This window comes from Beta vulgaris, chromosome 4 (genome assembly GCF_026745355.1).
Source record: "Beta vulgaris subsp. vulgaris cultivar EL10 chromosome 4, EL10.2, whole genome shotgun sequence".
In the NCBI taxonomy this organism is placed as follows: Eukaryota; Viridiplantae; Streptophyta; class Magnoliopsida; order Caryophyllales; family Amaranthaceae; genus Beta; species Beta vulgaris.
In genome coordinates, this window is record NC_079205.1 from 63,884,394 (window position 1) to 63,905,419 (window position 21,026).

Sequence of the window (21,026 nt, forward strand, 5' to 3'; positions counted from 1 at the left end):
TACTTCCCTTGTCCGTATGTTTCAAGATCACCGAAACTTTCCCTTCTTGGGACACGAGTTCTCTCTATCTCTCTCCTCTCCAAATAACCAAAGGCTCCCGTATCTTTTTTTTTTTTATTTCATCTGATTAAGGGTGCCAAAAAACAATTTCCCGGCCTTTAATTCTAATGAAAGGAGGGAGTATTTTTCTTGTGCCAAAGCTAAGGCTGTGATTATGTAAAGGCTGTGATTATGTAATTATTTGCCCCTTCATCCTGCTAATTTACTTATTCTTTTAAAAGTTATTAGCAGTGTTATTTCGACACCTTCATTTACCTCAAAAACGGGGCGTCGTGTCGTGTCGTGTCGCACGACACTTTACTTGGATACTTCATTTTAAACTAAAAACTTGACTTTTTCTACAAAATAGCCGAGTCGGATACTTGGACACCCGTATCCGAGTAGACACTCAATACGTGTCTGAGTAATATTAGACTCGGGGCTTTAAGAATTATGGCTGTAATTGAAGTTGTATTAGTTCCTGTAATGATAGTTAACGCAGCACAGTTTTTATATCAGTATTGCGTTAAATCCACATCCACTGGAGTCCAAAGAATAAAGTTACTGCCTTATTCTAGGCAGGAGCCTGGAACCACCAATTTTTAGAAAAGATAAACGCAAACACATGGCAATCATCCATTTGTCCACATCAATTTATTGGGATAAGGAAATGGATATTATGCCATTGATTCATGACCTTTTGTTGTTTACAACATGACATAAAAGTTAACTCCTTCCAAACTTGCATGCTAGAGCTAGACTAAGCAAATTTTGTGCAGGTGAAAACAGCAAAGAGGAAATAGAAAGTAATCCATGGCTTCCATCACAATGACACCCTCATTCCTCGGCGTCACCGCCTCGAAACAACCATCGACCCCCGCCCGTCGTGGTGTTGTGATGGCCAAGGCCATGAGGCCAGTGTCGGAAACTAGAGCCGACTCTGAGGAAGAGACCGGCTCAAAGAGAAGGGATCTGATGTTTGCTGCTGCAGCTGCTGCGGCGTGCTCCATTGCCAAAATTGCAATGGCTGAGGAGCCAAAACGGGGATCACCAGAAGCTAAGAAGAAATATGCACCCGTGTGTGTCACAATGCCATCTGCCAGAATCTGTTACAAGTGAGGAACTTTATATTTGGCTCAGTAGCAAAAGCTAAACTATGTTGATATTGTAACTGTAATATTTTGTAAAACTTATGTTACCTTAATGTACTCATTCATCTTTTTTTTGCAAATTTCGATCTTTTTACTGTTCTTATGTTCATCCCAGGAATCATTAAGGTTATTTTGTGCAATCTCATCAGAGAACACCCATTTTGTCCTCAAAAAATACCCCTCGAGAGTCGAGTCTATGCATTGTAAATGATCCATCTTCCCTCTCCAGTATATGAAAACCTTTGGCAGGACATTTCAATGGATTGAAATGAGAAGCTGAGTTGCTACTTCTATAAATTCTTGGCAGGGTAATCTTTTGATATCTTGTTAAATATAAGCTATAGTCGAAATGAGATGCAATTTTGTTTTTTCATATCTGAAATTAGGCTAGGTTTTAAAAGGTTCATATACTTTGTAGTGGCTACCCTTGTAGGAACATCCAAGTCCTTGTAGCTTCAGGTGAGCGAAAACTAGTCTTGGATATACGTAACCCGGAAATATAATAGAGGATATGTTTTTGTCCAGGTTCAAAAGCCATAGAATGATGAAAATCCTAACATTTCTCATATTTTGTTTTGATTTACCTAACCATAGAAATTGTGTATCATTGGTCTGTATGATGGGGAGTTTTGCCAAGTTCTCAAGGTGAAAAGGAGGTTTTTGAAGTCTTTGAAAGCTCAACATTAGGATCTTGCAACATGAAATGTGATGACATTATATACTAGTACTAAATAAAGCATAAGCGTAATTGTTAACTGGAATATTGAAGAGGATCCATTGAAGTTTCTGTGGTTTGGCAAGTTTTGTTCAGGTGTTTCATGTCAAACGATGAGGGAGGGATAGGACTTACCATTTGTGTCTGAGATTTAACATTTGAGTTTTGACTTCTGAAACATACTGAAGTGATACATTTGTGTGAGATTTAAATTTTGAATTCCGAAACGAGTAACGAAGAACACGAGACAAACAAAAAAAATGAAGGGGCGATTTGGTAGAAAAAAAATTGGCTAGAGTGAATCCAAAACAAAAACATTGAACAGCTAGTCATTCATATCCACCGCAAACCTTTTGTCGTTTGAACCTCACCCTTAACTTTATGGTTACGCTATCCTAAGATGCTAAATTTAAATGGAAGAATCTTATCAACATCCATGAATGCAAATCATAGATCGAACGGTCAAATCAGCTTGGAAAATCAAGTGTACATTAAAGCCCTACTTTCATTTCTCCATTCAATTTAGTTTAGTAGGGCCTAATACTACTCTTATTACTTCTTTACTTAGCTTTTTATTAGTAAAGGCAGTAAAAGGTCAATATATCATGTGTTCTTCACAGAACCGTTATGTAAAAGAGTTACAAAAATTTCCCTAATCAGCAACACAAAAGATTAACAAAAATTCCCCAACTCAACAACACACAAGAGAGTTACAAAAATTTCCCTAATCAGCAACACAAAAGATTAACAAAAATTCCCCAACTCAGCAACACACAAGAGAGTAACAAAAATTTTCATGTACCAATTTGGTCATGCATTCTCATACTCAAATTACAAGTTTTCATTAGCAACCTTGGGTAAATTTTCACACAGCCACCGGAAAAATGGCAGCACTGCTAATGGGCTTATGGGCACAACAACGAGGAAAACTAAAAACTCAGATCAAGATTACAACCAAAACCTTCGAGAGAGAACAATACATAAATAAGTCTAATCAAAACAAAATGGCTTGCAGAAGGGGAGGTTTAGAAGCGGATAAAGAAAAACCAAGAAAATTTGTCCAGGCAACTGTGGCTGTTATAATGCAGCAACATCTCAGAGGAAATGACAGTGAAAACAGCAGGCGTTTTCCTGGACTTTTATGAAGATACTACATACATCTAGAATTTCAGATGCGACGAACTTATTCAGCACTTTTGCCATTTTGCTCGGCAGCAACATAATTGCGGATAATTTCCATGGCCAACTGATGGGCTGTCTTGTTTTGCAACTTAGCCATTTCATCTACGGCTTGGTATGTTTCCCTATCAGCAAAAAGCTTCAGGTTGAATTTACCAGATGATTGTGGTACACCTTCCCATTTCTCTACCCACTCTTGAAGTTTCTCAAAACCCTACAAGAGTATCACATATTTGCTTAATTCTCACCTTTTAACATACAAGATTAGACACTTCATCTTACAAAAGGTTGTTAAAAATATCTCAGCTTGGCAGATCAGGAATAAGATTTTATCTCCTTATATCTTTTATGGGTATTCTATCTTGGGTTCAATACTCACCGTGCGGTTTGAGAATTCGCCAAATGATTCCTTAGCTCCACGATTGCGTTTCCAGTGATAAAATAGAGGCTCCAGCACCTTCTCTAGCTCTTGAATTTTGACCTTGTTCAGGAAGGTCTTTGCCAATGATGTTTGGTTTGGTGTACCACCCAGCCATATCTGTTTTAGACATAGAATTGCATTCAGCTTGTATTTTGTAAGATCAACTACAGACACAGTGAATATGAACACATATTAACATGTCTAGCTGGTCTTCCCTCGAACGGTCTGACCAGATGTTTGATCAGACCATCAACTTGCCATTTTGTCAGACTTTTGAGAAGCTTATTGTAACTTCTCAACTCTGAAATCTTCAAAATTTCTATGTAATTTACTTTTTACCTACTTTTCATAGCTTGAGTAATTGACAGTTAGACCATTATGAGGCAATCAGACGGTCTTCGAGGATAATTGGCATAGCATATTTATATAAATTAGTATAACATTTCAACAATTAACTTGTAGAGTACCTGATAGCTGTTAGGACCATCTCCAACAAGTCCTAGCTCAGCCATGTAGGGTCTTGCACATCCATTAGGGCAGCCCGTAACTCTTACAACAATAGATTCATTGTACTTGAGGCCAACCTGAAAGCAATAATCTGTGCTAGTAAGCAATCTTCTAGTTGCACTTTGTAATATATATCCCCCCCCCCCCCCCTCAAAAATCAAAAAGAAAAGAAAATTGTCTAAAAACAGTACCTTCTCAAACACAGCCCTGATCCGTTTCAATAAGTCAGGGGTTCCTCGTTCAGCTTCAGTTATTGCCAGTGGACACATAGGTAGAGCAGGGCAAGCCATTGCAGTTACATTGAGAGGATCTACATACCTAGGTTCCTGAATTCAACCATAAAGATCTCAATCTTCATGCGAGCAATAAGGTTTACAAGTGTAGATGTGTAACGAAAACGAAATCTACAAGTCCCTGCCTCCCTTTTGCCTTCTAACAATAAGAGATGCTACACAATAGCAAGTATATCTACAATTAACATAATACTCCAATTAAGATCTTACCAGCAGGCCACCCTGAGCAAGCATTGTGGTGATTGGACGTTTCCATGCACGGCGAATATCACACAGGATAAGGTTTTGATTAGCTGTGATACGCACATTCAAATTATATTTCTCAATTACTTCCCTCAATGTTTTCTTCATTACGCCTTTTATACGGCCATTGTCAACATGAAGGCCACAAAATAAACTTCCATCACCCTGTAAAAACAAATAGAACAGACAGACAAAAGGATTTTTCATAAGTGTTACATTAACGAATATTTCAGCAAAACAGACATTGCGCCCATACAAGCTATCTATGTATCCTGAACTTCTGATTCCAATAGATGAAAGATAGGACAAACAAAACACTTCTCCATAATTCCATCATTCTTTTACAATAACCAGCACTGAGGATGCTCTCCCCATTTGACATTTTTATCCAATTTGTTTCATTAATTTACTGAAGCGTTCCGATATAGGGTCAAATGTTTAGAAGTAAAATTACAGACCCATTCCAAGCTTTGCGACTTGCAAGCCTCTTCAAGCACTCAAGCAGCAGTTAATAATGAACTTTTCTATGCGTATCACACACTTCCATTATGAAGAAAGTCCTTTCTCTGATTTCCTTGGTGGAGAAAGTAACATATTGTGGGAGGGAATTTTCATTTTCAAGGAGAAAGACGAAAGAAGAAGATCCAAACCATTAAAGAAAGTAGTATAAATCAGGGAGAGATACACACCTGCTCATGCCAACCCAGAAAACTCTTGAATTCCCACTCTGGCAACTCACGAATTGGCTCAAACTTCTTTCCATAATACTCTTCAACAACACTTCTGAACTTTTCGATACCCCATGAACTAATTAGATACTTCATCCTGCTGTATTTACGGTCATCTCTTCTACCATTTTCTCTCTGAGTAACGACAATAGCTTTGATAGCATACAATATATCTTCCTTTGGCACATAGCCAATAGGTTCAGCCAGACGAGCAAAAGTGCTCTCTAACCTGTGTGTTCTTCCCATGCCACCTCCAACCTGACACACATAAGTTTAAGCAAATAAGAAAAAAGTATAGCTGACAGATTTTTTTTGAGCGGTAGTATAGCTGACAGATAAAAAAACTAATAAACAAAATATATGAGTACAACCAACATCTTACATATATGTTGAAACCCTGAGGCTCTCCATTGTCATCAGATACAACGACAACACCAATATCATTAGTGAATATGTCTACTGAGTTATCAGTGGGAACTGTGACAGCAATCTTGAATTTCCTAGGCAAAAATTGGGTTCCATAGATGGGTTCTGGAGAATCAGGGAAATTTGTATTATGGGAATTATCATTACGAGCTTTCACTACTTCAGGGGGTTCGGCAGTCATAAATCTCTCTCCATCAACCCACACATCATAATAGAAACCTGATTGAGGAGTTAGGAGAGCAGCAATATTCTCAGCTGTTTCTTGGGCATATAAGTAATCCTTTCGAGCAAGTGGGGCAGGCGGAGCAAGGACATTTCTGTTAAGATCCCCGCAAGCACCAAGAGTCGATCCCATGTTTCTAATAATGGTTCCCATCACTGTCTTCATGTCCTTCTTCAAGACTCCATGAAGCTGAAATGTTTGTCTTGTCGTCAACCTTAGAGTTCCAATGCCGAATTCATCAGCAAGTTCATCCATTACTAAGTACAATCTGTTGGACACTTTCCCAGAAGGATTTTTCGTACGAAGCATAAACGAGTAAGATTTTGCACCCCTCTCATCCCTATTATACTGTAGATAACTCCCATGGAACTTAATCAACTGTGTAGCAGCCTCATTTATATTGGGGGCATCATTCACCATCTCCTCATTAAGAGGGTACCTTATGAAGTTACTTTGCTCCTTGAATATTTCGACCTTACTACGCTTAGGCTCGGCAGCAGTCTCAGGCTTTACTGGCTGAAACATATGCAATACCAATTCAGTTCAAGTCTTCAAGATATGATGACTTAATCTCACTAATTATTTCTTCAAACCAAACAAAAACCTTGATAGCTCACTAATCACGATTATACTACAATACCAATAGTAATACATGTCCAATTTTCCATTATACAGCAAATTTACCAAAAATATCAATAGTTGGAAATCCATGCAAACACAAACAACAAAGAGCTACCCAAAATTACTAATTCACTTCATGTTCAACCATTTTATTCAGACAAACACTTAAATGTATAAACTTTGTGATTTCAAGTTTAATGTAAGAATCAAAAGATGACACCCTCAAACAAAATCACATTTTTCTCACTCCATTCAACATAAAAATGCAAAAAACTAAAATATTAGATCCATCATGCAAAACAAACCTCGCAAACATCACCGAAAAAGTAGCAAAAAGGAAAAGAATATGCCAAAAAAAATCCCAGATATTTTTTTCAGCAAATTAAACTAATCTCAATTCACAGATTACTACACATTAAAAAACTATAATCTTTATCAAGATCTGCAAAAAAATTAATCAGCCATTTCTAATTTTCCCAATTGCTCATTTCTAGTAAACAAATCTCCACTCACAACCCACATAAAAAAACAATAACAAAATGCAGCAAAAACATAAAAATTACAATCAAAATTTCAGACTATCAAAAATCCAATTTTTTTAATTTTTTCTTTTACCGTTGAGATAGCTCTTATGGTAGAAGAATTCGAAGAAGATGAAGAAAACCCATGAATAGTTTTGTGCACAGAAATCAACCCAGAAGTTTTCAACCCATTAAAGGTCTGAATTTGAAGCTTTGGTGGGTCAATAAAAATGGCGGTATTTGCAGCTCCAAACGACGTCGTCATAACTATGTAGGATTGTAAATGAAAAACTAAGACCACCCAAAATAAGAACAAGAAAAACCCAGAAAAACCCCACTTAGGGTTCTGAAGTCTGAGCAGATATATTTGTAATTTGAGGAGAGAGAAAATAGACAGATAGGACGTTGGCGTTGTTGAATGTTGGATGGTGGTGATGAAAGTGCAGAAAAAATGAAAATTCTCTTAATATTTGAAGGAATCAGAAAATATAATATTGTGTCATTCACGTGCATGCCACGAGATAGATATCTAAAGCCTAAAGGTTCTATGTAAATTGTAATCAAGTTTGAGCACACGCGCTCAATAAGAGTAGAAATTTCACTCTAATTAAGAAAATAGCTAAAGGCATGTTCTCTTCGGCATAAAATTACTGAATTGAACTGAATCGAACTGAAATGAATAGTGATATGTGAGTTGAACCGAACTGAATTGAACTAAACTGAACTAAATTGAACTGAACTGAAATGAATAATGATATGTGAGAGTAAAAATATTGTCTAGAGCTGAACAGGGCCGAACCGAATTGAACTAAATTGAATTAAACTGAACTGAACCGAACTGAAATGAATAGTGATATGTGAGAGTAAAAGTATTCTCCAGAGTTGAACTGAACTTAATTGAACTAAACTGAATTAAACTGATCTGAACTGAATTGAAAATAAGTTGGGGAGAACAGGTCCTAAAACCTTAATATTAGGTTGTTTTCTCTTAGGTTGAACTGAACTGAAATTGTGAGAGACACCTAACTAAACCGAATTAAACTGAAACTATATCCATAAGAATGAGTTTTTTATTATTCAAATTCATACAAAGCTTACAAACAAAATCATATTTTGTTGATTATTTTATGGTATACACGGACATTCATTTCTGCATTAGTTTGTGGCTCATATTATGTGTTATTAAGCTATTCCGATTATGTTTAGTGTGAGTAACCTATTTAACACTCTGTTACATAATTCTACCTCCAATTTCTAAGAAAATCCAGTAAAATTTGTTTCTCGCTCTATTTATAAACATAAGGGTTAAATCTATAAAGATTATTCTCCGTTCCGTTGCTCTTAATTACTTTCACTACGCCATTAATAATTACTAATTTTAAAATTGTGTAATCTGTGAGGTGGGAGAACCACTTTCAATCATTAGACTTGTTATTTGAATTTAAATTGAAGGAGACGATTTTTCCTAATTCAACCAATTTTCATATTTAGGAGAATGAAGAGGAAAGTGACGTGAGAGGTTACGTTGTTGAAAGTGAGGGAATTGGAGTACGGCGGCTGCAAGGCGCGTGGTGAATCTAAGTTGACAATAGATACTGAAAGCCAAACATCAAAAGCCAATTTTATGTTTTTTTTTTTTTTTTTTTGCCTTTGGTGTGCTCTTTTTATTTTTGTTAGTGGAAGGAGGAAATAGCAATAAACGGTGAAGAATGAACCTAGACGATATTGTGGATAAAAAGCTATCATCTATTTTTAGTCAATTAGGGCTAGCTAAACCACAGTAAATCAAACAAAGGCTAAACTAAATTTTACTCTTACATATACTATTGTATATTTGTATTCATGGTGGCTCTAAGCTGACCTCTAAGGTCACCAATTATTATTATTATTTTCATTTTTTTTTCATTTTTTAGAATTATTATTTTTGAAAAAAAATTAATTTTTAAATTTTTAATTTTTTTTGGGGGGGGGGGGGGGGGGGGGGGGGGGGGGGGGGGGGGGGGGGGGGGGGGAGGTTGGAATCTCTCACTAGTTTAGTCAATGTAAGATCAGAATAAAACAAGATGTAAGGGAGTCGTATGGATTTATCTAATTATTTCTGTAATGTTAGGAGCAATTTCAATGGTGCTTTAGATAGTCCTCAAGTAAAATAAGGGGTGTTGGAAAGAAATAATACATGAATTGTGTAACTTGTGGTGATTAATCTTATTCTCATACTTGTAGAGAGTTTGAGTTGCTAAGATCGATTGATGAACGTATAAAAGATGTTGGTTTAATAAGGTCTTTCTTAATAACAATAATAAGGCTATGTTCAGTTCACCTGAAATTTTCTGATCTGAACTTATCTGATCTGAACTTATTTTTTCTGATCTAATCTGATCTGATCTGAACTTATTTTTTCAACAAGATCTTATCTTTATAAAATATATTATTACTATTATATTATTACTTTGTAAATCATTATTATGCAATACATTATAAGATCTTCTTTATAGGTTCTATTATTATCATTTTATTTCTATTACAACTTTTATACAACTTTTATTATTATATAATATTATTATTATCATTATTATAAAGAACAACAATAATAATTATAATCATAATTATTATTATTACTAAAATAATTATATAACTCAAGTCATTATTTATAAAGCACTTATACAATGTTTCACACTTTCCCTTAAAAAAAAGTTTCACACTTGAGAAGTCGGCAAACTGAACTCTTTTTTTTTCCATATAAAATAGAACAAGATATACAAACAACTATGACTTGAGCAAAAAATAAATAATATCGTGCAACTTCAAATAGCTAGAGAGATTTGGAATTCGGTAGAAGAGGTATACCGAATCTAAATTTATAATTTGTATCTCACACTTAGCTTATTTTGAAATGTAATCCGAAATTAGTAGTTTCGTTGTCATGAATTTGAGATATCATATTTTATATATTTCTTATTTTTGCGTCAATCTTATGTTCTTAACATGGCTTTTAATTTTCTATTATTTAATAACAACAAAATAACTTAATATAATAAACAATGACATTTATAATGGTAACAACAAGATTAATAATAATTACCAATATTAATAATTAATAAGTCACAACAACAAATAATAATTCTTTTGAACAAATGTACTAGTAAATAATAATACCCCTTTGTATTTTTTTATCTTTGTCACTTAGAATCTTGACACTATTCACAATTAGAGATAATCTTTTAGATTTTTCTAATATATAAGAAAAATATAGTCATGTGGGGTCTTGTTCAATTCGTCTCAATGAGTACTTTATTAATATTCAATTATTATAATTTTTATTAATATGTAGTGAAAGATATTTAATAATAATAAGTTTTTAAATATAAGCATGAACTGATCTGATCTGATATGATCTGGTCTGATCTGATCTGAACTTATTTTTTCTGATCTGATCTGATCTGAACTTATTTTTTCTGATCTGATCTGATTAGATCTGAAATAAGCAAAAATAAGGTGAACTGAACATAGCCTAAGTGTAAGAGGTATTGTATGATACGAAGCGACATCACCGATATTAAGTGAATTGAAACGACAAAATAAGCTCTATTATAATTCATGTTAGACATTGAAAAATTGAAGAAAAAAATCCCAATTTCTTTCTCTCCCTTCACATCCAACTAGTCAAGTATCCAACCCAACACCATGACTTCATGAAGTCATAGTGTTGCTCATTTTCTCTCTCTTCTCTTCTAAATACAGTATTAACGTACCTTCAAAAAATCAGGACTGATTAACCATTATTCTACATGGGAAGTTATCAATTGACAAAGACTAATTCTGTTTATAAGACTATTAACATAATCTAACAAGTATTACTATGATACAAGAGTTAAGAAGGTTCTCATAACCTTCCCAAAAAGTTAAGAGACATTCCCCTAGTCGCTTCATCGATCTTTTCATCAATCATCCATGCGTGGAACCAAAAATAGTGGCTTCCAATCATCCATTTGGCCGATCAAAGATGCAAATGTACAAGCAACTGCAACTCAAAAGTCATATTTTGTTCTTCCACTGCCTAGGACAAGGCATAACATGTCATCCATGTTCAAAGAAGAACGAAAAAAGTTCCGAGCTTCAAGCATTAACCGTTTCCTTGATCCTTTGAAGTGAACAACCTGTATGAAGTGATAAGAAAGTAGTATGAGCTTGACAGCAGAAAACAAACCCCAGGAGATTGCTTTTTCCGAGGCAAAAGCAGGAGCATAACGCAAGCAAGGCCGTCTCAGAATTTTTGTGGGTCTGTTTTAATGTTGATAATAGGTCCCACAAAAATGAGAAATAATGCAATTTAGAAAAATTACATTCCAGTATAATTATTGCCAATTTTCACAATCAAAAGGTTTAACGAGCATTGAGTAGACCTTGTGAAGTAAGAGAGAAGAATGAGGATTTTTAGATTTTTAGGATTTTCGGAAACCCTCTAGTTGTGCAGGCTTTTTGCTAGCCTCGAGAGCAAGGGGAACAAAAAAGTATGCATCACATTTTTAATCGAAAGCTTGTAATTTCTAATATTAAAGTGTACCTTTACATCCAGCGGCATGCCATGAAATTGTCCTGCGCCCTCCGGAGGAGTCCAGTTGTACAGAGCACAAGGTAGAAATAGGATAGAAGCACCATTTATTTCTTCAATGAAAGCAACAGGTTTGGAAAATCTGTGTGTTTTAAATGATGGATGAGACCTCACTACCCAAGCCAAAGCCAACTGATCACCCAGCATTCTCGAAGCTTTCATGTACCTTGTAGTGTACGCTTCTAAAACTTCCTCCAGAAACTCCTTAGCCCTGAGTCCAGAATTTAAAAACAAAGTCAGCACTTCAATAATAAACGAAAAACAAAAATTGAAGATACATCAATTCAGATTATGTCAATGGATTCTCTCTACATCTCTTATCTTTTTGTTTATTTTTCTTTTGGTTGGGGATAGGAGGGGTGTGTATAGCAGCATAGCACCTTTGGAGGCCCTCTGCAGTTCCCCAAACAGCAATAAACCCAGAGTTCAGAGGCTGATCTTTATTATTTCTGAAGGTTAGGGCTAAATGAAAGCTTGAGTATTGATCAAATAACTGGCCAAGATCATCAACCACTGCTATATCTGAATCGGTGAAAATGTAATGGTTCATTTGTTCTTGAACATGCTCATTATGCTCCTCGAGTCTTGCAGTCAAGAAGGCCTGCATCACAAAATTCACCAACTCAGACCACTCTAAAAAGAGTTGCTTGTTTTTACCTCCACCCTTCCCACCTCCAAAGCAAAAAAGAAACTAACAAGAAACAGGAAAAAGCACAACTGGATTGATGCATAACAATAGAAGATTAAGAAATGAGAGAATGAAATTCACTAAAAGGAGCATAGAGTATAATATTCTTAAAAAATATATATATAGGCTTCAACTTGCTTTAAGATATTCAACAAGTAAAACGGAAAGGGGAAATATATTTATATATAAGTCTTCCTACTAAAACATCTCATAACACTCGTGTTGGTGACTCCTGGTGTAGACCAACACGAGTGTTATGAGATAAGTCTTCCTACTAAAACATCTCATAACACTTGTGTTGGTGACTCCTGGTTCCCGTATATCATTTTGAGCTTGTGTACAAGAGAGACATCCGAACAACAGAACTTTACCCCTTGTGTCTTAAGTGGAACATTGTTACAACAGATGACAGCCTCTAAGACAGATAAAAAAACCACTTGTGAATTCAGCGCAATGAATCCTTACAATGTAAGACCTAATTCTTTGAAGCATCAATCTGTCTCGTGAATATTCACCTTGAATGGGATAAGCTGTAACTCTTTCTTTGTTGATGTTGAGATTCGAATCCGGATCAGTTAGAATGATTACATTGCTCGAAGGCATTGTGACCTGCAGACATACCAATAACCAATTAGTAAGAAACTTTCTCTAATATCATTCAGTGTGATGTGCTAAACGAAGATCAATTACATACATGTCAAAGAGAGGTAATCTTTAGCAGGAGAAAAAAATGACGGCCACTTGTATGGAGGGTGAAAAGGAGAATAGATAAATAGATCTCTTCAAGTACGCTCATGTTTAAAATACTTAAAATGGGTGTTGCAGGGTTATAAAGATTTGCATCCATTTTCAGCTCACCCTTCCAGACCATTTAATTTTCCAACTAAAAAGATTTATGTCCAATTTCCATCCTATTCTTCCAACTACCATTAACCAACGAGGCTACAAAATTCTGAGAGCTTAGAGCAACCTCAAGGCCAACATAAACACATTTAAAGAAACAGCTATCTTTCTAGAAGTATACCACCCTTTCATGTATAGGTAGCTCCAAGCCTCCAACTCCCCGAAAGAACTGTGAATTATGAGACGATTATATAAATAGCATTTTTTATATATTCATCGCTTTTCAAGCAGTTATGGAACTTCAAATAAAAACCGAGGTTAGTTGCTATATCACCCATTAATCTTACAATAAGGAGGATATGATCAGCGTCTTTTTTGTATATATATGTGATATATTTGTTTTCTTTTTGGTGCAACATACGTGCATATATGTGTATAAACAGATACCACCATAACAAAACAAATAAGGATATTTTCCCTTATGTCTACCAAATTCACCACAAAAACCACATATATGCCAAAAAGAAGCTAGATAACCCCACTCCAGCACCATATCCTCTGTGGCATAGAAACCAAGGCAACCGAAAATACAGATGTAAAAAGCTTGAAGTTTCACTACTATCAAACCACACAGCACACATTTGGTGCTCGTGCTTCAATCAACTACCGATTTCAAACAAACTCTTCCCACGAAAAATCTCACATTCTTCAAAATTTTCAAGACCCCAATGTACTACAGTCAAATTATGGAGGATAGCAGAATTTCGCAAGTGCTTAACTGCTAGTAGCCAGACTGCCAGAGTAATTTAGTTAACTACCCAAAATGCAAGCAACCATGTCTAACCTCATTGCACAAGACTTAAATTAATCCCAAATACCAAAACTAACTTAAAGATTTGGAATAAGTGAGCAAACTCCTAACTTCTTCAAATAAAAAATTAGAAAAATACAGTAAAAATCATCCACAAACCATAAATGAGAAACAAAAACCTCACTGCCTCCAAAACACAATTCCTCAACACAACCATACTTTTCCAGACTCAAGGTTAAACTGTAACCATCAACTACCAGATTAAATAGAGAAAGGGTGGGAAAGCATTAGCTTGCAAAGTTTCAACTTGTCCCCATGCACATAGACCCCTAAGCTACCTTGGCCTAATCATATACCTTTTGGTGCATCAATGGTCAAACAGTCACTTGTTCAGAACTAAATCTTCCACCTTATAGGAGTAATTCGGTTAACCTCTATCTTGCCTATGAACAACCTTGTATGCTCTACCATTTCAATCTCAACATAAGAGTAATTCAGTTACTCCACCATCTTGTCTATAAGCAACCTAGGCATGGTCTATCTTTATCTCACTTCTATTTTATTTTTATGGTGGTGAAAGGACAAAGCCCAAGTAATTGGTTACAGAGCACCAAGCCAATAACAGTCTGGAAGATAAATCTCCACTCAATAATTTGACTTACGCCTTTTTTAGCCAAAAGATCCCCAGTTGATTGTTTTGCTCAGTTAAAGAAGATACATTTTACTTCCCGGAAAGCTTAGCGGGAAACCTCCATTTATTTAATAGGTTGTAACATGAGCTTGTTCAATTTCATTTTTGTTTAACAACTCTATGGGAGATTTGCTAGCTGAACAACAAAGAGTATCACGCTCAAGAGTAGCATGCTCTACTTGATGTCCTCATCAATCTCAAAAATAGCCTTAATAATTCCCTAATCTACAATGCTCATAAGAGTAATTTAGTTATACCCCTCCCTCTTGTTGGTGAGCAACCTAGGCTTCTCATTACTGACTCACCAATCAACATACAAACCTTTATTATTTTCCATAACAATCTTCAACTTCCTGCAAACCTCAAACCATAATATATTTCCTCTAAACATAAAGACCTTATTACATAACCATGATGATGTAGATTAGGCATTCGCAACATGCTTCCCAAAAGAAAGATAATTAAGCCATACTGAATTAGACACCGATGCAAAGGAAATATGATACAAAAAGAAATATACAACACCATATCATTTGTGCATGAGATCTATAAACCTTGAATTGAATCTACATCACATTCTCCTCTCAAGGACCAAGGAATGAGCATCCACCAAGGGAATATCAAGCAAAGTTAAAGCTGTCGTGTAAAAAGTCAAAAGCACTTCAAAAGTATTATTAGAACCCTCTCTCCCCCCTTGGCCATTCTCCCTACCATGTACCATCAAAATCGTAAGTACCAAATACCATCAAAGATTCCCAAGGGCCCAAGATCAAGAGGAATCGTAAACAGCAAACCCCCAATTACCATTCTTTAAACACATAGAAGGACAAGTAACAATCCTAACATCCAGCAAAACTCAAACACCCCATGTCCACGTCCACACATCCAGAAGAAAGAGAGCACACCCGGTTCTTGTATGTTGTAACTAGAGTCCTTATTCATCTAGCTTGATAAGTCCCTAGCAAAAACCCACCTTTAACAGAATATCTCTAATAAAAGCTTGACTCCCAGTCCCATATCTCAACATTCCAACAAAGAAGCTTCATTTAACATACAACATTTCCTAAACCCCTTGTCATTTTTCATACCCATTATTAAACCACAATATACGGCCCTTTAGCAATTGTTTCTCTTACATCTAAGATACAATTGGGAAGACACCTTGAACTAGTCTTTTTTACCCAAAAGAAAAAGCAAATTACATGCGCATAGCACTATTACAGCCTTGCAAGTTATCTCCTTACCTCCTAGTGGGTCATCTGAAAAAATCACTTTACTTGCAGTAGTAGACTCCATCAGAAGTGGAAGGGATCAACACGCTTCAATCAACTTCACTCAGATTTGGCCTTGCAAATTAATTTCGACACTATATTTACTCATGAGGAAGATTTGTCAAATATCTTCTATACAACATATCATTCAGCCAAGTTGTTTGACACATACTTAATCTGAATATCAGCATCTGTAACTCCTTATATGGTGAGAATACATGATAAATACGAGTTACACTAAATTTTCTGTACTATTCCATAGATTCATATAACCTAAAACCAATACATCTATTTTAATCTCAGAATTGGGTAAGTGTTGCAGTGAAACACTACGATATCGTTGGCATTTGTTGTGCCTAATTATTCCTGTTAGTATACCTATGAAATGACTATTGGAGCCAAAAGTGCTGCATCATGTCCTTCTTTCTATCCTTGATTAATTGTGCTCTTCTAATGCTTACTCCACTACATAATGGAGCTCAATATTGTTTTCCTATTTTCATCAATCTAGAGCTCTTCCTTCCTCTATACAATGGCAAGAATCCGAACAAACATCATCTAATATGCATAACTTCATCTAACAAACACAATCTTATAACTTCATCACAATATAATTACAAGAAATAACCAAAAAGATACAAGGGTTTTGATATATGGAGCATTTAGGGTTGTATATAAGCATTAGATACATTTCCTATAATACTATTAATTTAGAAATTAATCAAACGTCAATCGGTGTAAGTAATGTTTGTTTATTGCTTATATTTTCATTTTTAAGTAAGGGTTGCATATATCATTTTTCAAAATATAAAAACAACGAAATCTTCAATGAATCCAATTATTTGTTTATCCCTCTCCTTGTGTTCGCGTTACAGGATATCACGCAGTAAATGCTCACGGTGAGTGAGGCTGCGTAAGCATTCCAATTCCCACGAGAGAGAGGCGTTCAAATAGTTCCTTCTGCATGGCATCACAGCATATATATGCACCAATTCCAGATGCATGCGGTGCTAGGACTAAACACTTAGGTCGGAACCTGAGCTGCCTCTGCATTCTAATGTTCTCTAACACTGCCAGAAGTTACAAAGCCAAGCCTGAGCTAACTGACACTGTCCTTAGGTGGTGCAACTTAGCTAAACATCCTCTTGGTTACAATCGTGGTGGTGAGTTTGAGCATTACATATATATGATGACATCTTCTTTGGTTGTCCATACTGATGTCTGACTGTTCCCCAACCTTAATTTGGTATTGCAGCTTGCGCATTGCCTTGGAGAGGGAAGAACCTATCTTATCACATATAGAAAACTGAGAATAGTGGATATGAAGCTAGACGCTTGCCTCTGTGCTTAGCTTTTTCAAAAAAGATAGATGTATTACAACTTGGATACATGTGTATAAATGTATTGTCTTTAGTTCATTGTTTTTAGTGTTTAGGGTTACTGAGACAAAAAAAACTACTAATCACTATTATCAGATGGATTCGAAAGATGCATACCTGGATGAAGTCAATAAATGACTCCAAGATAGCCATTGACCTCTCCAACTTCGTGTACGAAGTATTTCCAATTGTCACTAGATCAGAGGAACTTTTCTCAATATTCTTCTCAGAAGAATTATATATGGTGAATACTGTAACAAAGGCTACATTTTCTCCAGCATTTAGGCTCTGAGGGGCAGCATGTTGAGTTTTGTTCAAGGCCTTTGTGCCTGCAAAAAAAAGAATTCAATAAGTTACAATTAGAGGTGTCCAACGGGCCGGGTCCGGGCTGGGCCAGGCTTAACTTAAACGGGCTGGGCCACTATATAAATTAGACTGGTCGGGCTGGATGAGGATCATTCAAGACCGGCTCGGCCCGTTTAAGATATGGTATTATCCAAAAATCACACCAAATGTGGAACACAATAAGAAGAAGCAGATATGGTATTATTCCAGAAAATTTTCAATGGAATGCCTCAGTAAATAAAGAGACATGTGGCAAGAAATAAAGTTATTTATTATATTTGATATTAAAATCAATAAAAAATAAAAATAAATCATCTCATATTCTCATCTTCCCGTCATAGCCTTCATCTTCTTCAAAGCTTGAAGTGCTTCATCATTTTCCTTTCTTCTAATTTTTCAAATTCTCAATTTTAAGAAAACAAATTACTAAAGTAGCAATTTAGCACCACCAAATTTGTAAAAAAAATTCCCAAACTCTCTGTCCTCTTTATTCTCTCTCCTCAAACAAGCACAATCACATTTGTTGGACTGCTGCCGCGGCACTGCGCAACCACCTGTTTGTAGAACTTGTGAATGATAAGCTGCCGCTGCCCCTGCCCCCTTAAATCGAAGGGTTTGATGGCACCAACTTCATTGCCGTTTATGGAAGGATTGATGTGAGGTGATTAAAAAAGTTTGGTTTATGGAGTAACAACTAACAAGTTAATAACCCATTACAAGGCCTTAACAACCCATACCCGCCCATTTATATTAGAACCCATTTAGAGCCCGTCCATTTATAGAATAATAAGGCTCGGCCCTTTTACAAATGGGCTGGACTCGGGCTGCCATTGGGCACCCAGCCCATTGAACACCTCTAGTTACAATAACTGTGAAGTGAATGACGATTACAAATTAAGTGCCCTATTAGATCCTACATGCGCCATGACTCAGGTTTCCATACCATTACATTAAATCACAAGATCAAAGGTACAAAAACGGTTCAAACTTCAAACAAACACCAATTTGACGGCAGTTTATACTTTATACCATGTGTTCTTCACTAAATTTTCAATTCCAACCGCCCTTATCCATAAATCCCATGTACTAATTATTACTAATACTTCAATGGTTGAACTTAAAAATAGCCTATAACCTAAAATTCCAATCATTGTTTACATGTTTAACATCCCCCATCCCCCCAACAATATTCAAAAGACAGAACATTCAAAAGACAAGATAATATATGTGAAACATACACCTCGTTCTCATACTTGTTTTGATGATAGCATTCTTATCTTCTACCTTCTTTTAAGTTAAGAAAACATAGTACATACAGAACATTACACAAGAGAACTGCATCAAGAAAAATTCGACGCACCTTGGCAATGCAAGCGATTTTGCAAACCATAACCTGCAGCTGGACCTAGGACCAGATGATCGGGTTTCTTACCACTCTTTCTAGGTCTATCAACAGTAGTTGAGAACTTATGCAACTCTAAAACTGCCAAACAGATTTAACAAAAAAAATTAGACTCACCTTACGGAATCTCCAAACTTCAGAAACCACAACAAAAGGAAAGGAAATCACCAGATAACAGATAAGGCAGGAAGATCATAACAGGGAGCAAAAACAAAAATCGACGCCATCCTCCCCCAATTTTCATTCCTGGAATCCGAATCCCACTCCTAAACTCATTAATCATCGTCGTCTCAATATATACTCAGTCCAAACCAAATACATTGCATAATCTCCTCTGATCTGCATACATTTATCTCTTTCAAATGAAGTAAAAACAAGAAAATTGAACATAAATACACAAATCTAATCCAAATTCTTGCCACAAACAATACTATAATTCATTTATCTACAACAATTTAGCTAAATCAATCACGAGCTGAAGAAACAATTGAACAAACCCTAGATCAGTGCACATATGAATAATCAGCAAAATAATTCGAACTAAAAGAACAATAAAACTTACTGAAATGAAAGGAGTTCGTTTGAATCGAAAATCTGATGAAATTAGAGTTCGAATTCTTTGAGATCAATCAAGATTGAAGAGTAAGAGGAGAGAGAAAAGCATAGTAGAGTTGGAGTAACTAGAGAAGAGAAGAACAGGTTTCAATCGCAGTGAGATTTTATATGTTTGCGTTTCGTGTGAATTTCTTTGAACGCAAAACGTTTTGGAGAGTACACCTTAATTGAAATGAGTAATAGAGGTTCGATTCTTGCCTCTTGTAACGTGCGATTTTCAAACATGTGAAACATCCCAACTTGTAAAGGATCTTTATTATCGAGTGAATTACAAAAAACAACTTCAATAATCTTATGAGATAAAAATATTATTAATGAAAATCTAATAAAATAGGTTCAATGATAGTGAATTTGTGTTAGGTTTTATTTCAAATTGAAGTTAATTAGCTAAGTATGTCTTATACCGTAGTTTTTGCATGCATAGTGGGGTATTATTTAGATATTCTTTGTAAAATCTTATGGATCAACAATCATTTAATCACTGTTTTTCATATTGAAATACTAGAGTATTTTTCATATCGAAATATTACTTTTAGTTGATAATTAGTATTTTGGCACGGGCAGTGTCTCGTGTCAGTTACAATAAACAAACATGTGTATATTTGTTTAAGTCTTTTTAGTCAAATATATTTATTTAAGTACTTTATCATAGTTTATTTCAAGTATTAGACAATAAAGTCATAGTGTATTGATGGTTAAACTCTTATTTTTCATTTCAAAGGTCAAAATGATGGATTTGGTTGGCCAACCATTGTGGTCGACTGGTCGTGTTGGGTCGACCATTCAAAAAGCTAAGCTTGCTAATCAATCACGCTGATTTAAGTGACACCTCATTATCTCAAGCATTTTCCTACTCTAACTTGCTAATTGCTATTAACTAATTGGGTACCAGATTTTACCTGTCTTACCGTCTATGAAAAAAGTGCGACGTAAGCAATTGGCCACGACCTATCGAAGAGGCCTCATGTCCGTTGTGCTTCTAAACGCTCATGCTAGCACAACCCAAAATCATCAGTGGCATAAGATCTCCCCTAGGACTCTGAATAGGCAACACATTTCTAGTACACACCGTCTCCATCTACATTTTTCCTCTTTAGCAAGTGTGTAATGAAGATAGTCAGTTTTCACTTTTGCAAGTAGCAATTTCCCTACACAAGCAAGTCAGTACCTACCCCCTTGATCAGAAATTGCAACAACCACTTCTCATAAAAGGAAGATATACAACTCAAAAGAGATACCATTTCTTGCTTCTAAAAGAAGAAGGGAACAAAAAAGATACCATGTCACAAAGTGAAATTTGGA

At 35.6% G+C, this 21,026-nt stretch overlaps 3 protein-coding genes across 3 annotated transcripts; 1 reads left to right on the forward strand and 2 right to left on the reverse strand.

Annotated features, from left to right (window-relative positions):
• The first annotated feature begins 751 nt into the window (after positions 1-751).
• On the forward strand, positions 752-1,270 carry LOC104889998 (photosystem II 5 kDa protein, chloroplastic). The gene has a single exon (XM_010675350.4). The coding sequence runs from the start codon at positions 853-855 to the stop codon at positions 1,156-1,158; it is 306 nt and encodes a 101-aa protein (XP_010673652.2). The 5' UTR covers positions 752-852; the 3' UTR covers positions 1,159-1,270.
• Positions 1,271-2,687: 1,417 nt separating this feature from the next.
• On the reverse strand, positions 2,688-7,524 carry LOC104889997 (sulfite reductase 1 [ferredoxin], chloroplastic). Its single transcript, XM_010675349.4, has 8 exons — positions 7,162-7,524; positions 5,659-6,441; positions 5,238-5,534; positions 4,516-4,713; positions 4,204-4,338; positions 3,973-4,089; positions 3,464-3,622; positions 2,688-3,298 (listed from the first exon to the last, which is right to left on the reverse strand). Exons 1-8 carry the CDS (start codon positions 7,330-7,332, stop codon positions 3,089-3,091), a joined length of 2,070 nt encoding a protein of 689 aa, XP_010673651.1. The 5' UTR covers positions 7,333-7,524; the 3' UTR covers positions 2,688-3,088.
• A 3,104-nt stretch (positions 7,525-10,628) lies between these two features.
• On the reverse strand, positions 10,629-19,898 carry LOC104889996 (hypothetical protein). Its single transcript, XM_010675348.4, has 8 exons — positions 19,672-19,898; positions 19,278-19,448; positions 19,068-19,190; positions 17,480-17,691; positions 12,833-12,976; positions 12,060-12,280; positions 11,632-11,890; positions 10,629-11,224 (listed from the first exon to the last, which is right to left on the reverse strand). The coding sequence occupies exons 2-8, from the start codon at positions 19,390-19,392 to the stop codon at positions 11,096-11,098; spliced, it is 1,203 nt and encodes a 400-aa protein (XP_010673650.2). The 5' UTR covers positions 19,393-19,448; positions 19,672-19,898; the 3' UTR covers positions 10,629-11,095.
• Between the last annotated feature and the right edge of the window lie 1,128 nt (positions 19,899-21,026).

Excerpts from the sequence above, each read along its gene's own strand:
- LOC104889996 (XM_010675348.4), bottom strand. The coding sequence starts at position 19,392 with ATGATTAATGAGTTTAGGAGTGGGATTCGGATTCCAGGAATGAAAATT. Across the intron at positions 19,191-19,277 it reads CCTGCCTTATCTGTTATCTG|TTTTAGAGTTGCATAAGTTC; the intron begins GTGATTTCCTTT and ends TCTGTTTGGCAG. Across the intron at positions 12,977-17,479 it reads CATTTATTGACTTCATCCAG|GTCACAATGCCTTCGAGCAA; the intron begins GTATGCATCTTT and ends GTATGTCTGCAG.
- LOC104889997 (XM_010675349.4), bottom strand. The coding sequence starts at position 7,332 with ATGACGACGTCGTTTGGAGCTGCAAATACCGCCATTTTTATTGACCCA. Across the intron at positions 5,535-5,658 it reads CTCAGGGTTTCAACATATAT|GTTGGAGGTGGCATGGGAAG; the intron begins GTAAGATGTTGG and ends TATGTGTGTCAG. Across the intron at positions 3,623-3,972 it reads ATGGTCCTAACAGCTATCAG|ATATGGCTGGGTGGTACACC; the intron begins GTACTCTACAAG and ends TGTCTAAAACAG.
- LOC104889998 (XM_010675350.4), top strand. The coding sequence starts at position 853 with ATGGCTTCCATCACAATGACACCCTCATTCCTCGGCGTCACCGCCTCG.